General features: G+C 42.6%; 1 protein-coding gene across 1 annotated transcript in view; it reads right to left on the bottom strand.

Moving 5' to 3' along the window:
- XPR1 (xenotropic and polytropic retrovirus receptor 1) overlaps positions 1-17,891 on the bottom strand; it is a 298,966-nt gene that overhangs the window by 244,850 nt on the left and 36,225 nt on the right. The window contains exon 2 of the mRNA XM_082264780.1: positions 730-781. Coding sequence (XP_082120906.1) covers positions 730-781 — 52 coding nt within the window. The remainder of the gene's footprint in view (positions 1-729; positions 782-17,891) is intronic.

The following is a 17,891-nucleotide window of genomic DNA, read 5'->3' as shown; positions in this document are numbered from 1 at the left end:
CAACAAAAAGACTTGCTAACACTTGCACTGGGTTCCACCATAACAAATGCTTCTAGCCAAGTGCCATTCTGCATATGACACATGATATATATTGTTTTAATTGTGTACAGGAAATAAATCACTGAAAATGCTCATTTGCAAAGACTTTTCAGCATGTCCTGAATAACAAAATGATCACATCTCTAGAATTGTCTCATGTACGGCCAGCAAACTTCAGCAAGACTCAAGGTCAAGCCAAAGAACTAATTTTCAAAAAAATATGATGAGTCTAGATGATTTGCAACTGTGTTTCGCTTCCAGATCGGGCAGAACACAAGAAATGGGGATTTAACGACCAAATGCATGCAAAAATGACACCATTGTTAGTCCAGATTTTTAACCCCTAGTGTGAGGTAACAATTAGATAAGAGTCATTTGTCAAGTATCTACAATCAAGGTCTAAAGTGAAGGGCAAATAGTCACAAGTTCGGTTAACATTAGGTATAATGCATTTCTGTAAACTGACAAACTGATCTTCTCCCGATTACACTGCCAAAGTCACTCTGTGGAGACACTAGATGCCCTTTATAGCAGTTTTGAATAAGAAAATGGTAATTTAGGATGACAGCACTTGTTAAAACATTTAATAATTTATCATGTTTTTCTCAACAGGTCTATTTTTATGAAATTCATCTTCTTTATAACATGAACGTCTTTCCGGTCCATGGGATCAAACACGTTCCTCCTTACCTTCAATAGACGGGGCCTGGTCTTGGGCCGCATACAACATCTCCTTGAAAGCCTGTGGGAGAAGAGTGCACATTATAGTTAGTTGTCATCGAAAGCCAAGTCCAACATAGCATGTAATCCATGGAACAAAGCTGCAAGCTTAAAGTGACCCAACATCTAATATATTTTTATTGTTACGCGTTTATTGGTGTCATAGGGGTTCATACCTCTGATAAATCAATCTCCAACCAGAGCAGCACCATAAGCAGCCACAATTTCATCTTTCAAGCTATTTTTTTTTATTTTTTATTTGAATGCTCATACGCTAAAAGGATTGTTCCCTTTTCTTAGATTATCACTGCCTACCAAAACAATTTTTTGAAGCAACAAGAGAATGTATGCAGTAAAAATACTGATTCAATGTATTGTACATAATAAGGAAATGGTCATTTTAAAGCAGACCTTTAGCCTTTTTCACACGTTCCTTCCATTCCATACCTCCTCCTACCCTGCAAAACTACTGAGCGTTTTAGCAAAAATGTCTGGCCCCGCCTCCCAATGCATGTCATTCGCTATAGGTGAATGACGTGCACACTGCTTGCTGTGCCTCCTGGGATATGCATGTCACATATCCCAGGAAGCATAGCCTTTCAGTCAAGGAAAGAAGGAGCGGGCCTATCGGCATGTCACATATCCCAGGAAGCATAGCCTTTCAGTCAAGAAAAGGACGGGGCGGGCCTATCGGCATGTCACATATCCCAAGAAGCATAGCCTTTCAGTCAAGGAAAGGAGGACGGGGCGGGCCTATCGGCATGTCACATATCCCAGGAAGCATAGCCTTTCAGTCAAGGAAAGGAGGACGGGGCGGGCCTATCGGCATGTCACATATCCCAGGAAGCATAGCCTTTCAGTCAAGAAAAGGAGGACGGGGCGGTCCTATCAGCATGTCACATATCCCAGGAAGCATAGCTTTTCAGTCAAGGAAAGGCCGAGGGGGCGGGCCTATCGGCATGCCACATATCCCAGAAAGCATAGCCTTTCAGTCAAGGAAAGGAGGATGGGGCGGGCCTATCGGCATGTCACATATCCCAGGAAGCATAGCCTTTCAGTCAAGGAAAGAAGGTGGGGGCGGGCCTATCGGCATGTCACAAATCCCAGGAAGCATAGCCTTCCACTCAAGAAAAGGAGGAGGGGGCGGGCCTATCGGCTGAACACGGATGAGCTGGCTGGCTTCTTGATGATGTCAGAGAGAACATGGTGGAGCAGGACAGAGCTGTGGCTGGGCATGAGAGGATCCACTGGATGGGCGCGTATCTAAAACGTGCCACCTTGAGGTAAGCAGATCCGCTTTAATTTGAAAAAAATCTAGAATGTAAACTCAAGGAAGTTAGGAGAAATGAAGTGGCTGAAACGTAACAGCAAAGCTAAATTACTGCCCATAACATCATTTAAGACACTGGCTGCAAATCCACAGCCTCCAAGTTTTCAAAAAACAACTTTCATGTTATATAAATCTAACTATAAAAAAAAAAAAAAAAAAAAAAACAGGAACAAATAAACAGAACTCCAGTGTAAAATTATAATCTGAGGATCCAAGATATGTCCAACATATATGTGCTATCTTAGCGTGATTGCAGAAAGCATGCTCCATATGCACAGCTTAACACGCTTCTCCCCCAAAATGTTCACCCACCTGAGCTGAATGTAAGTTGGTGTAATTTAAAAAAAAAAAAAAAAAAAACTCAAAAATGCAATAAAAAACACTGTTAAAAGCGTGTTTTTCTGCCAGCAATCCGACGCCCTGAAAGACTTTTCTGAATGTCCTGTGTATATGCAGCCTTAAGCCCCGTACACACGATAAGAAATTCGGAAGGGAAATTTCCTCCGACGACCGATCTGCCAATTTACGGATTGTTAGTATGGTGCTTTCTACAGCCAACTCAGACTTTTCGGCTGACAAAATCCTGGTGTGCAGGCTATAAAACGTTTGTCCTCGTCAACACACGTCTGATTTTCGTCTCATTAGTACAGATTTCGATGGGGAAAAATCTTATGAGCAAGACTAGGCATGCTCAGAGATGAAAGAAAACATACAAAGCAATCCAACACATGACATCACTTCTGAAGTAGAATTCTGTCATGCGGGAAAATTTGTGTGCAGTCTAGAGCACATTCCAACCAACAGACACCACTCTGGACAAAAGACGGACGACCAGTCGGCGGAAATTCGTAGCGTGTGTACGAGGCTTTACACTGTTGCCAACTATCTCTGTGGACTACAAAACCTGCCCTTTGCATGTTATGAAGAGGAGGAGGAAGAGATATTCTGTAATCTATGACTTTCTGTGAAGGTACGGTGAGCAAGCATGGTTATTCCAAAAACAGCATCTCTCCTGCACTCAACTGATATGTGAAAAGGTGAGAGATCTGAATGGTCTTTTTGCACAAAGCTTGCGGTCTTTCTGCCCCCTCAGAACCAAGGGTATCCAATTACACTTTCATCATTAAATGGTCTTGCATGCATATATATTCCTATTATTACGGCCAAATTTACCACCCTAACTCCTCCCACAGTTTTTACACTACATAGACAGTAATATACCGAAAACGTGCGGATTGTTCCCGATTGGTGTGCTATTACTTTGTGAAACGTTTCACCGAATGGTTCACAAAATATCTGCGTTTTTGTGGCGAAATTGGTCCCATAGGAATGAATGGCGGAATGTTTAAAACTAGAGTGGGAGCTGAAAAATGAGGACATGATCTCTAAACTGCCACCACTCCATCATTTTCATCCCACCTACACAAATCTTATATAAAAATGGTCAGCTATCCCTGGAGCCACTAAAAATGTCCATGGCTAAGCCATAGTCCTGATACTTTTCACAATATGACTGGTGGAGGCAAGAACAATTCACACAATTTCCCCAAAAATTGTAGCTTTTCTAGTTTTATTTGTGTCACTGTCACTATCACCATTTGCAGTGGTTTTTGGCTGGTACTCGTGTTAAGTGACGATGGCTGGCACTGCGGGGCAGTCTATCGCGTGGGTATCATGTATTACAGTATATATACCCCATTTTGTTGACCCACACTCCTGACCTTTGCTCCTTGTGGGGCGCGGCAATGTGGGCGGTGTAGACCGGCTATATAACATTTTGGTTATTGATGGTGGGTTAGTGGCACTTTTGGCTCTGAAGAAGAGGTTTCTCCCTCGAAATGCATCAGCCAGGTCATTGCGGACGCCATCACGTCATCCAGCAGCATAGGAGTGTTCTGGAGGCGATTGATTCCCATTTCCTACATGCGTGTATATATATGTCTTACGTTTGTGAGTACAATGTATGCTACCTTTTTGGATTTCAATAAACCTTTTTAGTGGTAATGCAGAATGTTGAGGGACACTTCTCTGCTGGTTTTCAGCAAGCATGGTTACAGAAAGGAAGTATAATACTGCTAGGATCACCAGGTATAAAGTGGTTTTTAGGAGTAATTTATATCGTGGAGTCTATGTCTGTGCCTGTGTGGATTTGAGTATTTTTGGGCTGGCTTAACCAAAACTAGCATATACATATATATATATATATATATATATATATATATATATATATATATAAAGTGTTTCTGTATAGGCCACAGAAAAAAAGAGGGTTAATTAGTCAGCAATGATGTATAAGGCTCTTGGTATGGTGAACATAGACATTTTATTGATAAAAATCTTGGGGTTTAGTAACAGCCATGCAAGATAAAATTGTTGGTGAATACAATCAGTGCAGTAACAAGAAACAAGACAAACATGACATTAAACAAAGTGACAGAAAACCGGCCGGCATACAGTGGATTACTTCAAGTGGTATAAGTATACAATCATGTGCTTAATTCAGCGTAAAATGTTCTTGAAGGGACTCCTTTATAGGCAATCGGTCGCCAATTTGAATTGGTGATTGTGTATGGGCAATTAGTGTTATCTGGTTGCTCCGAGGAAAACACTGCGAGTGGTGTTATAGATGTATTGGAGGAAGGGCTGGGGGGTATTCCACCCGAGATTTCCTTAGGTGGGACAGAAAGATGATTTATAATGTCATCATATTAATGTGACATTCCATATAATAATGTGACTTAGCGGGGATTTTGGCAGTGATCATGTATTTATTCCTTGATCGCTGACGGTTATAATACCGTTACTTCACCCCTGGTAGGTCGGATGTTGCTTTACAGATATATCATAATTGTCATAGAGATATGGGGGTACAAGCACATTCTACCGCAATCATTGGTGGAGCAGAAAACATCTACCTGTTCGGGGACCATGCAATGGTTTGCTAGTAAAATCTAGTCCAGACGAAGCTACGCAAGAGAAGCGAAACGCCTCGACGTCATAGCCCGGCGGCACATTCTCTCATCACTCCAGCTAATCATCGGACGCCCGGAACCACGAGGAAAGCGGAGATCGAAGGCAGCACGAGAAAGACGGCGGTGATGGACAGCGGAGGCGGATGCACTGCTCTACAGATTGTCAGAAAGGTACACAAGCACTCACCACATAGGGGTGAAGAAACGGCTTCTTAGCCGTCGGAGCACAACTTCCCTCTGCTTACCGTACTGAACCGACATACCACAAGCGAGGTCAGCGGCAAACAGAAAGACAACTCTGCATAGTCCCCAGCAATACACGGCATCTGCCATACTACACAGTACCGCAAGCAGTATCCTACCAGACAGGGGTGAAGAAACGGCACCCGGCCGTCAATGAGCTAGATTTTACTAGCAAACCATTGCATGGTCCCCGAACAGGTAGATGTTTTCTGCTCCACCAATGATTGCGGTAGAATGTGCTTGTACCCTCATATCTCTATGACAATTATGATATATCTGTAAAGCAACATCCGACCTACCAGGGGTGAAGTAACGGTATTATAACCGTCAGCGATCAAGGAATAAATACATGATCACTGCCAAAATCCCCGCTAAGTCACATTATTATATGGAATGTCACATTAATATATGACGACATTATAAATCATCATTCTGTCCCACCTAAGGAAATCTCGGGTGGAATACCCCCCAGCCCTTCCTCCAATACATCTATAACACCACTCTCCTGTCCTGGTGAAGGATTCTGGTGCATGGAGAAATGGTAATAAAGGAGTTTTCTGGATCAGGACGCGTTACAAATATGACATGCAAATGCATTACCAAAAGCGCGTGTCCACTGACCCATCTCGCACTACTTTTAGACCTAGCATCCTCTGTTAGCTGTACGTACAGTGCCTTGAATTTTTACCTATTTTGTTACATTACAGCCTTAAGTTCAATGTTCTGTTAATCTGAAATTTATGTGATGGATCAGAACACAATACAGTAAACCCCCGCTCCATCGCGGTTCAGTTTTTGTGGTCCCGGTATATTGCGTTTTTTTCTGAAATGTTATTTTACTATATAAATAATTGAAAATTAAATATTTTTTTGTTTTCCATAGCTCTTGCTCTGTCTCTCAGTATCTTTTATGTGTTTAAATGAGTTTCTTTTGTTTTAAAAGTGTGTTTAAAGACCTTAAAATGCTTTTAAAAAGTACAGTGACAGTAAAAAAAAAAAAAACATGCCTATAGTGTATTTTAATAGGGTTTTTCTATTTCGTGGATTTTCACTTTTCGTGGGTGGGTCCAGAATGTAACCCCCGCGATGGAGGGGGGTCTACTGCAGTCTAAGTTGGTGAAGTGAAATGAGAAAAATATATACATAAAACTATTTTTTAGAAATAGAAAACAGAAAATTGGCATGTGCATATGTATTCACCCCCTTTGTTATGAAGCCCATTAAAAGCTCTGGTGCAACAAATTACCTTCAGAAGTCACATAATTAGTGAAATGATGTCCACCTGTGTGCAATCTAAGTGTCACATGATCGGTCATTACATATACACACCTTTTTTGAAAGGCTCCAGAGGCTGCAACACCTAAGCAAGAGGCACCACTAACCAAACACTGCCATGAAGACCAAGGAACTCTCCAAACATGTAAGGGACAATGTTGTTGAGAAGTACAAGTCAGGGTTAGGTTATAAAAAAATTATCCAAATCTTTGAAGATCCCCAGGAGCACCATCAAATCTATCATAACCAAATGGAAAGAACATGGCACAACAGCAAACCTGCCAAGAGACGTCCGCCCACCAAAACTCAGACCGGGCATGGAGGGCAATAATCAGAGGCAGCACAGAGACCTAAGGTAACCCTGGAGGAGCTGCAGAGTTCCACAGCAGAGACCGGAGTATCTGTACAATAAGCTGTACGCTCCATAGAGTTGGGCTTTATGGCAGAGTGGCCAGAAGAAAGCCATTACTTTCAGCAAATAAAACAAAATGGCACGTTTTGAGTTTGTGAAAAGGCATGTGGGAGACTCCCAAAATGTATGGAGGAAGGTGCTCTGGTCTGATGAGACTAAAATTTAATTCTTCGGCCATCAAAGAAAACACTATGTCTGACCCAAACCCAACACATCACATCACCCAAAGAACACCATCCCCACAGTGAAGCATGGTGGTGGTAGCATCATGCTGTGGGGATGTTTTTCAGCAGTCAGGACTGGGAAACTGGTCAGAGTTGAGGGAAAGATGGATGGTGCTAAATACAGGGATATTCTTGAGCAAAACCTGTACCACTCGGTGCGTGATTTGAGGCTTGGATGGAGATTCACCTTCCAGCTGGACAATGACCCCAAACACACTGCTAAAGCAACACTTGAGTGGTTTAAGGGGAAACATGTAAATGTGTTGGAATGGCCTAGTCAAAGCCCAGATCTCAATCCAATAGAAAATCTGTGGTCAGACTTAAAGATTGCTGTTCACAATCACAAACCATCCAACTTGAAGGAGCTGGGGTAGTTTTGCAAGGAGGAATGGCCAAAAATCCCAGAGGTAAGATGGGGGAAGCTCATAGAGACTTATCCAAAGCGACTTGGAGCTGTGATTGCCGCAAAATGTGGCTCTACAAAGTATTGACTTTAGGGGGGGGGGGTGAATAGTTATGCACATTGACTTTTTCTGTTATTTTGTCCTATTTGTTGTTTACTTCACAATAAAAAAAAAAAAATATCTTAAAAGTTGTAGGCATGTTCGGTTAATTAAAAGATGCAAATCCTCAAACAATCCATGTTAATTCCAGGTTGTGAGGCACCAAAACACGAAAAATGCCAAGGGGGTGAATACTTTTGCAAGGCACTGTATGCAGAGAAAGGAGTTGCTTGTTCAAGTAGAAATGAGGTCAACCTATGGACATTAAACTATTTACATCTTAGGGCCGGTGTTCCGTGAGAATTACCTACCCGTGAGAAAAACCTACCCCTCGTCACTTCCGGGGCTCGGCACTGTGTGTAATAAAGCGGGTACATTAAAACAGCTGTGCTGAAATACGAGTCATCTCCGCTCCTATCACGGTCACTTCCCTGATCTCGGATAGTAAATATAAAAGCGGCGGCGGGTGTTTGAAAACATAAATCACGGAGCTGAGACCCGCTTTTATATTTACTTGCCGAAAGCAGGGAAGTGACAGGCACAGGAGCGTAGATGACTCGTATTGCCGCACAGCTGTTTTATGTAACCGCCGCGTCGGTAGGTTTTTCTCACGGTACACCGTTATCGTTTCATACTAGTGCGCATGCGCACTAGTAAGCTCCTCCGTTCTTCCATTAGGTATCCGGGGCTCTGAGCATGCGCACTGCTGGGCTGCTCAGCTGTTTGTGGCCGGAAGTGACGAGGGTAGGTTTTTCTCACGGGGTAGGTAATTCTCACGTTACACCGGTTCACACCACAAAAACACACTCTAGATGCGTTTCTGAATGCATGTTTTTAATGCGTTTTCAGTGCATTCCAGTGTGTTTTGTTCCCCCAAGATTTCCTGGAGGGATTTTTTATGCTGTAATGTTTGAGCATTTTTGATGTGTTTTGCCGCGTCCAGTGCAGTTCTGTGCAAAAAAAAATCATGTTTTTGACTGCACTGATGTTAACTGTGCCATTGAAACCCATAATATAACCTACTGTCCATGTGTTTTGGATGCAGGTGTGGTGTGAACCAGATGCAGTCCAGTGTGTTTTTTTCTGCATCAAGAACTCATGGCTAGTAGGTTCCAGTAGCCTAGTTCACACCAGTGTAGTCAGTCAGTTCCAGTGCAGAAAAAAAATAACTAAAATAAATAAATAAAAAAAAATTTAAAAAAAGTACAACACGCTGCATTTTTTTCTGCACAGAACTGCAATTGAACACGCAAAGCACTTTAAAAAAAATGCACTAGAACATCTAAGCCCATAAAATATGCCTTACAGAAAAAAAAAACAAAAAAAACAAAAAAAAAAAAAAAAAAAAAGGAAACTTTGGGAGAGGAAAAAAAAAATAAAATAAGGGGGGGGGGGAGGAGGGGAAAACGTAGCAGAAAAGAGCATTCAGAAACGCATTCGGAACTCATCTGGACTGCATTTCTGTGGTGTGAACAGCCCCTAAAGCTAGGCCCAGCTCTTCAATGTCAATTACAATGCAGAACCAGCAGTTCAGCATTGTATGCGAGGACAGAGGGCCCCCACCCACATTCCAGGTGGCACAGGAAAGTAGGAAGGAAGACCAGAAAAAGATGGATGCGCCCCAGACTAACTGGAGTGGTGACAGCGCAGCTCTGGAGGACTGGTTTGACAGGTTAGTCTGCCATAATGTGCTAATAAGTAGTGCATAAACCTCCTGGGGACCATTAAAAATAAAAAATTGCAGAGTTTAACCACTTGCTGACTGCCTAACGCCGATCTACGTCGGCAGTCAGCCCCTCACAGGCAAAGTGACGTAGGGCTACGTCACTAGCTTGTGAGGGTCTAGGGAGCGAGCGCGCGCGCCCCCGGAGGCGCGCTCCCGCGTGGTCACGGACCCCCCCGCGCGTGTGACCAGCGGACCCGATGTCCGCCGGTCACTCGGCGATCGGCGGGGGAGAGGGAGAATGTCAGGCAGCTTGTGTAAACAAGCTGCCTGTCATTCTCCTCGCTGTAAAGACACTGATAAAACGGATCTAGTATGTAGATCCGTTGATCAGTGTCCTTACAGCTCAACCCACAGCCAATCACAGTAGAAAGCACGCCCCTAGGGATACACACAGCCCCTCCCTTCCAAATAAAGTTAACCCCTTCACAACCAGTGTATTTTTACAGTAACAGTGCATATGTATAGCACTGATTACTGTAGAAATGTCACTGGTAACCCCAAAAGTGTCACAAATGTCAGTCAAGGGTCCGATCTGTCCGCCCCAATGTCGCAGTACCGCAAAAAAAAAAAAAAAAAAAAAATCGCAGATCGCCGCCATTACGCGTTAAAAAAAAAAAAACAACAAAAATTACAAAAATCTTTCCCTTTGTTAGTAAACGCAATAACTTTTGCGCAAACCAATCAAAATACGCTTTTTGCGATTTTTTTTACCAAACATATGTAGCATAAAACAAATTGGCCGAAAATTTTAAAAAATTTTGATTTTTACTTTTTTTTGGGGGGGAATTTCATATAAAAAAATGTGAAAAATACTGTTATTTTTGCAAAATTGACGCTCTTTTTTTGTTTATAGCGCGTGATCAAAAAATCGCACAGGTGATCAAATACCACCAAAAGAAAGCTCTGTTTGTGGGAAAAAAAGGACGTCAAATTCGTTTAGGTACAGCGTCGCACGTCCGCGCAATTGTCCGTTAAAGTCACGCAGTGCCGAATCGCAAAATACCCCCTGGTCAGGAAGGGGGTAAAATCTTCCGGGGCTTAAGTGGTTAATACAGTTTAATACCGATTTAACTTTTCACCAACAAGAGAACCATAAATTAGCTACACACTCGGCTTGCTCAGCTGATGGTATAACATATAGAGAGATCTGTTGCTTTGCCATAGCTTTCATATCACAGTCAAACAACAAGATAGGATCATTTGCAACATGCAACATGCAACAGCCTGCAGACTGGGTACTAACACCATTACACAAGCCATAAACAGGCAAATCTTTTGTTTAAGTGTGGAAATACAGTTTCCAGCATACATCTAGGGCCAATTCACACCTTTACACTTGTTATTGCATGCATTTTATGTGGTGAAGGGTGCTGTGTTTAGGCGTGTTGTGCTTCGGCAGTACTTTCATTCTGAATGGACTCTCAATGCATAAAAAATACTGACATTTATTTTTACGACAGCCCCATTTTTTGTGGTTTTCTACACAGATATTTTTTCTATTTATAATGTTTTTTCATACTGGAAAAACTGACACAGGGAAGAATCATTTGCACAGCTCAGATCTCTATCAACGCCCATTTTGGTGTCCTTCAGCTGTGTACATGTGCTAAATTCTGACTATTCTATCTACTAGGTGTACACTGAACAGTACAAACATGAAATAACTTGCAATTGAAATGTGAAAAAGCATTAGTTATTGAAAGCGTAGATTGTCCTATGAATGCCCGATTAAAACGATCAACAGAGATCTAAAAATACCAAACTAATCATTATTCGACCCATGCTAAGCATACGCAGTTTTAGGTTTTTGTTTTTTTTTTTTTTTGGTTAATTTAGGAGACCGTACAATCAGATTATAGCAAAAGTGCCCAAAAGAAATTCTTTCAGCAGTGTTCAATAAAACGACGATGAAGGTTACAGATTTTTGCTGCAACAAAACATACTGAAAGTATTCGGCCTCCTTCACATCCGGATTTAGCCACAAAAAACACCGGATTCCAGCCACTAGAATCAGCCGATTTTTCTGGCTGGAATGATTGACAGGTGCATATCAATAGCAGCGGTCACTCAACCTCTACAAAGCTTTGACAGGCTAACAGCAGAAGGCGCTGTTCGCATTTAACCACATTCCAAGCGGTTACCTGCAGTTCAGGACAAGTGTCTGAGCCTGGACACAGGAAGATATATCCAGGCTTGGTCACCTGTCCCTAACTGTAGGTAACCACTAGGTATGTGGCTACACGTGAACAGCGACGACTGATGTCAGTCTTCCAAAACTTTCTAGAGGCTGAGCGGTCGCCGTTCTATGCATGCATCTCTCCTACCAGCCATAAGAATCTGCCGACCCTTGCTGCTGGAATCCGGTGTATGCAGCCTTCACCCAGTGTCAAGGAGGCCTTAAATGCTCAGCGTTGTTAAACCTAAACACCATCAGCTTATCCAAATACAAATTCCCCAATAAATGACCTAAAGAAGTTGTAAAGTCAGAAGGTTTTTTATCTTAATGCATTCTATGCATTAACCACTTTACGTCTGCTCACATTGCGGCTACTGCAGCAATGTGGCTCGTTATCGTCCAGCGACGTAGACGCTGGACTCCTCCCATTGTGGGCGGCGCGTGTGCACCGCCAGGGGCTTGCTCCCGCTGTGTTCAGTCACAGCGGGAGTCGGGCCAGGGGAGGAGCGGCGCCGATCGCCGGGGAATCTAGTGTGAAATCGCAGATCGCCGCCATTACTCGTAAAAAAAAAAACACCAAAAATTACAGAAATCTTTCCCTTAGTTAGTAAACGCAATAACTTTTGCGCAAACCAATCAAAATACGCTTATTGTGATTTTTTTTACCAAAAATATGTAGCAGAAAACAAATTGGCCAAAAATGATAAAAAATTTGGATTTTTACATTTTTTTGGAGGGAATTTCATATAAAAAAAAATGGGAAAAATATTGTTTATAAAAATTTTCGCTCTTTTTTTGTTTATAGCGCAAAAAGTAAAAAATCGCACAGGTGATCAAATACCACCAAAAGAAAGCTCTGTTTGTGGGAAAAAAGGACGTAAATTTCGTTTGGGTACGGCGTTGCATGACCGCGCAATTGTCAGTTAAAGTCGCACAGTGCCGAATTGCAAAAAGTGGCCTGGACATAAGACTGCAAAATCCTCCGGTGGTAAAGTGGTTAAGATAAAAAGCCTTCTGTGTGTAGCAGCCCCCCAGCACCCCTAATACTTACCTGTGCCCCCCTCTCTGTCCAGCAATGTCCATGAGTCCCTTGGCCAGCATGGGACTCTCCCTCCTCATTGGCTGAGATACAGCCGTGGCGCAAAAGTCAGTGAGCCAATCAGGAGAGAGGGGCCGGGGCCGAACGGCAGCTCTGTGTCTGAATGGAGACACAGAGCTGCAGCTAAGCTTCGTGACCCCATAGCAAGCTGCTTTGTGTGGGGGCACTCGATAGGAGGGAGGGGCCAGGAGCAGCGAAGAGGGACCCAAGAAGAGGAGGATCCGGGCTGCTCTGTGCAAAACTAACTGCACAGAGCAGGTGTATGACATGTTTTGTATTTTCTAAATAACAAAGAGACTTTACAATCACTTTAATATATGTCTGCCTAGGCATTGACAGTTCTAAACTTTTAAACCACTTCTGGATCAGAAGGTTTTCCCCCTTAACCACTTAAAGACCAGCCACCGCAGATATACTGCGGCAGCCTGGTTCTCCTGCGCAAACCGCCATATGGGTATGTCGGTGGCGCGTGCGCCTGAGACCCGCTCTCTAGCCCTGCAGCTAAGCAAAGGGTCCGGCGGCCGCGATGGCCGCCGGGAACCCGCCGATCGCTGCAGGGACTGACAGAAGGCGGCGCACCGCTGTAAACACGGCACACCGCTCATCTGTCACTGATTGAAACAGGGCTCCTGTGTTCCTGTTAATTCGGAACACAGGAGCCCAGTTTCCATCCACCAATTCTGGCCCCACACACAGTTAGAATCACCCCCTAGGTACACATTTAACCCTTTGATCACCCCTGGTGTTTATCCCTTCCCTGCCATTATTACAATAACAGTGCATATTTTTTAGCACTGATTACTGTAGTAATGTCACTGGTTCCCCCAAAAGTGTCAAAAATGTCAGTTAGGGGTCCGATCTGTCTGCTGCAATGTCGCAGTCCGGCAAAAAAAAAAAAAAAAAAAAAAAAAAAAATCGCTGATCGCAGCCATTACTAGTAAAAATAAATAAAATAAAAATGACAAATCTTTCCCCTAGTTTGTAGACGTGATAACTTTTGCACAAACCAATCAAAATACAGTTATTGGGATTTTCTTTACCAAAAATATGCAGCAAAATACAAATTGGCCAAAAATGATGAATAGTTTTGATTTATTGAATGTTGTATAGCAGAAAGTGAAAAATACTGCTTTTTTTTTTTTCCAAAATTGTCGCTCTTTTTTGGTTTATAGCGCATAATCAAAAAACCACAGAGGTGATTAAATACCAACAAAAGAAAGCCCTGTTTGTGGGGGGAAAAAAAAAAGACATCAATTTTATTTGGGTACAGTGTTACATGACCGCGCAGTTGTCAGTTAAAGTAACAATGCTGAATCGCAAAAAATGGCCTGGTCACTAAGGGGGGCAAATCCTTCCAGGCCAGAAGTGGTTAATGACCAGGTCATTTTTTGCAATACGGCACTGCTTTAATTGAAAATTGCGCAGTAACGCGACAGTACCCAAATAAAATTGATCTTTTATTTCCCCACAAATAAAGCTTTCTTTTGGTGGTATTATTTGATCACCTGTGCAATTTTTATTTTTTGCACTATAAACAAAAAAAGAACAATTCTGGGCAAAAATATGTATATTTATATATTTCTACTTTCTGCCATATAACATTACCAATAAAAAAAAATGTAAAAATCAATTTTTTTCATCATTTTAGGCCAATTTGTATTTTTGGTAAAAAAAATCCCAATAAGCGTATATTGATTGGTTTGCGCAAAAGTTATCGTGGGAAAGATTGTCATATTTATTTTTTACTAATAATGGCGGCGATCAACGATTTTTAGCAGGACTGCGACATTGCGGCGGACAGATCGGACCCTGACATTTTTGACACTTTTGGGGGGACCAGTGACATTACTTCAGCAATCAGTGCTAAAAATATGTACTGTTACTGTACTAATGACAATGTCAGGGAAGGGGTTAACACCAGGGGCGATTAAAGGGTTAAATGTGTCCCTACAGGGTGCTTTCTAACTGGGGGGGGGGGGTGGGCTTGCTGCATGAACACAGAGACCTGTGTTCCTAAATAGGAGGAACACAGGATCCCTGTGTTCATCACTGACAGAACAGTGGTCCTGTTATATGGTTATGTAGCATTAGGGCTCTTTCACACGGGCGATCCGATCAGATCCGCCTGTCAGTTTTTTAGGCGGATCTGATCAGATCCTCCATGCAGCTCTATGGGGCAGCAGATGTCAGCGGAGACACCTCCGCTGCCATCCGTGTCCGATCCTGTCCGTGAAATCTGGACAGATGGAAACCCTATTTTTCCATCCGTTCAGTGATCGGATCGGATGAGAGCGGACAGGCGGTCCGCTCTCATCCGATCCCCCATAGAGGGCAGCGGGGGCTGAGACACCTCCCTCTCCGCTCTGCGAGCGGAGACGGAGCTGTCATCCGCCTACGGAGGCGGACCTTGTGAAAGAGGCCTTAGACTATATATTCTGCAATATTTAAATTTTTGATAAACTCATTCAATGAATCCAAGCTCTGCAAGCTGAGATAATATGCGCTGTATAGATGTATTCACACTACCAGCAAGAGTTCTTATATTAAGGCCTCTTACACACAATACTCCTGTTTGAGCAGCTACTTTTTCAGCATATACGTTTGTGCAATTTCACGAAAGCGTAGTCTCACGTTCTTGTTTTGCATAGTATGTAAATAGGCTTTTGCACACATTTGCGCGCATGAGGCATAAATTACTGACCAAAAAGGCAGATTTTTCCACTTTGTTTTAACTGACGAATGCACGGCGCTCGTTTACGCGCTTCTGTGAATAGGCACATTACAATGAATGGGTTGTATTTTAGCTCCGTAAAAAAAAAAAAAAAAAAGAAGCTGTACTGAGCTTTTTCAAGTTGCAGTTTGCAAGAGGCCTTAAAAAGCACCTGTCATTTCAGATCTATCATGGCAGCGCCTGTTAGAGGGCATTTACTCACTTGCTGCCATCACGTCCCTCACCTTGTTGTGTCACTGCCGCATCACCAGCCGTCCCATTTATGACTAGGACTGTCAGTGAGTCAACAGCGGATCAGAGGAGCTGCTGCGGGTCAGAGATGACAGCTGCTCTTTAAAAATTAAGATATAAATCGAATTGCTTTAAAATCAATCAAGCCTTTTTACTAGTGATTTAACCACTTCACCTCCAGTAGATTTTACCCCCTTAATGATCAGATCATTTTTGTGCAATAAGGTACTGCATTGTTTTAACTGACAATGGTGCAGTCGTGCAACACTGTACCCAAATAAAATTAATGTCTTTTTTTCCCCCACAAATGGAGCTTTCTTTTGGCAGTATTTGATCACCTCTGTGGTTTTTATTTATTGCACCATAAAACAAAAAAGAGGGACAATTTTGAGGGGAAAAAAAAGAATATTTTTTACTTTGTGCTAAAAAACACAAATAAAAAAAAAAATCTAATTTTTCCATCAAATTAGGCTAATATGTATTCTGGTTTATATTTTGGTTAAAAAAAAAATCCTAATAAGTGTATACTGATGATTTGCACAAAAGTTATCGCGTCTACAAACTATGGGATACATTTAAGGACCTTTTTTTTTTTTAATTATTGTTTTTAATAGTAATAGCAGCGATACGCGATTTTTAGCAGGAATGCGACATTGCAACTGTATAAATGACACTGGCAGGAAATGGGGTTAACACTAAGGGCAGGGAATGGGGTTAACACTAAGGGCAACCAAAGGGTTAAGTGTGCTCCTAGGGAGTGATTTCCAAATGTGGGGGGGAGTAGATGCACCAAAAGGAAAAGAGATTTGTGTTTCAGCTTAGCTGAAACACAAGATCTCTCTTTTCTTCCCTGACAGAACAGCAGTCAGTATTCTTTACATAGGCAGACGGGCCATTCTGTCATTCCACGGAACGATCGGCGGGTCCCAATGGCTATTGCGGCCGCTGGACCCACTGATTGGCTCCTGCTGTGTCCAATCACAGCGGGAGCGGCGCTCCGGTGGTTTGCGCCCCCAAAATCTCATGCAGGAAATCACGTAAATACACGTGATTTTGCACAGTCGAGCCGCCCTGAGGCAGTATATATATGTGGTAGGCGGTCCTGAAGCGGTTAAGTCAAATCCACCCTGGTATAGTACTTGTAACAATAGGACCCTTAAAGCTGAATTCCACCTTTTTCAGTAGAACTGAATGGAATGATCAATCCCAGCATAGATCATATCTCTGTACCATGTTGATCTTTTGTCTGCAGATCCCCTGATATTCTTGGTTTAGTTGTGGCTTTGTATCATGTGACACTCTGTTTATCCTGCTGATATACTCTGTCCCTTCCACAACCACTTCCTGCAGCAGCTACAGTCTGTAACATTTCCCTTTGTAGTCTTTCAGACTCTGCAACTTACTTCACAGCTCTGATGGTGGGTGGGATTAAATAAGTGATGGACTGATATCGGTTTTTCATTGCGGATACTGATATTTTGGCCACTGCCTATCGGTTGATATGCGCCGATATATTCATGTACATTTTAAAAAAAAATTATATATTATACACATATTATATATATATATATATATATATATATATATATATATATATATATATATATATATATATATATATATATATATATTTATTTGTTTATTTTTTTTTTTCTTGACAGGTACTCTTGTGGAGGGATCTGGGGGGCTGCACTTAAAACCATTAAAAACGCCAAGTTTGGCTGTTTTGAGTGCTGTCATTTTTTTTCGATCTGGCGCCAGACAGTACCCGGAAGTGATGTCATGACATCACTTTCGGGTTTTTGCAAGGACAACCGATCAGAGCAGAATGCGGCTTTGATCGGGTCTTCAGCAGCCATGCAGGCTGGTTGCCCGGGCGAGCCAGGGAAGGCAGCGGGAGTGTGGGAGGGCATCCCTGCCCGCTCCTTGTAATGACAGCCGAGCGGCTTCTCAGCTGCATCGGTTGTCATTACAAGTCAGTTGACCCTCGGCTATGGACGCCGGTACCAGGGTGATGAATCTAGCGGCAGGCATCACTCCGGTACAAGCACTTTCCCAAAATATCAGCCACCTTGGTGGCCGATTCCGATATATCAGGGAAAGTGCATATCGGCCCTCAATATATCGGCTTTGCTGATAATCGGTCGATCCCTAGGTTAAATACTTCCTAATTAGCATTTAATCCCATCCAATCACAAGTACAGGCAGAG

The sequence above is a fragment of the Pelophylax lessonae genome (genome assembly GCF_965119305.1).
Source record: "Pelophylax lessonae genome assembly, chromosome: 8".
NCBI classification, from domain to species: Eukaryota; Metazoa; Chordata; class Amphibia; order Anura; family Ranidae; genus Pelophylax; species Pelophylax lessonae.
This window is presented reverse-complemented; position numbering and strand designations above follow the sequence as displayed.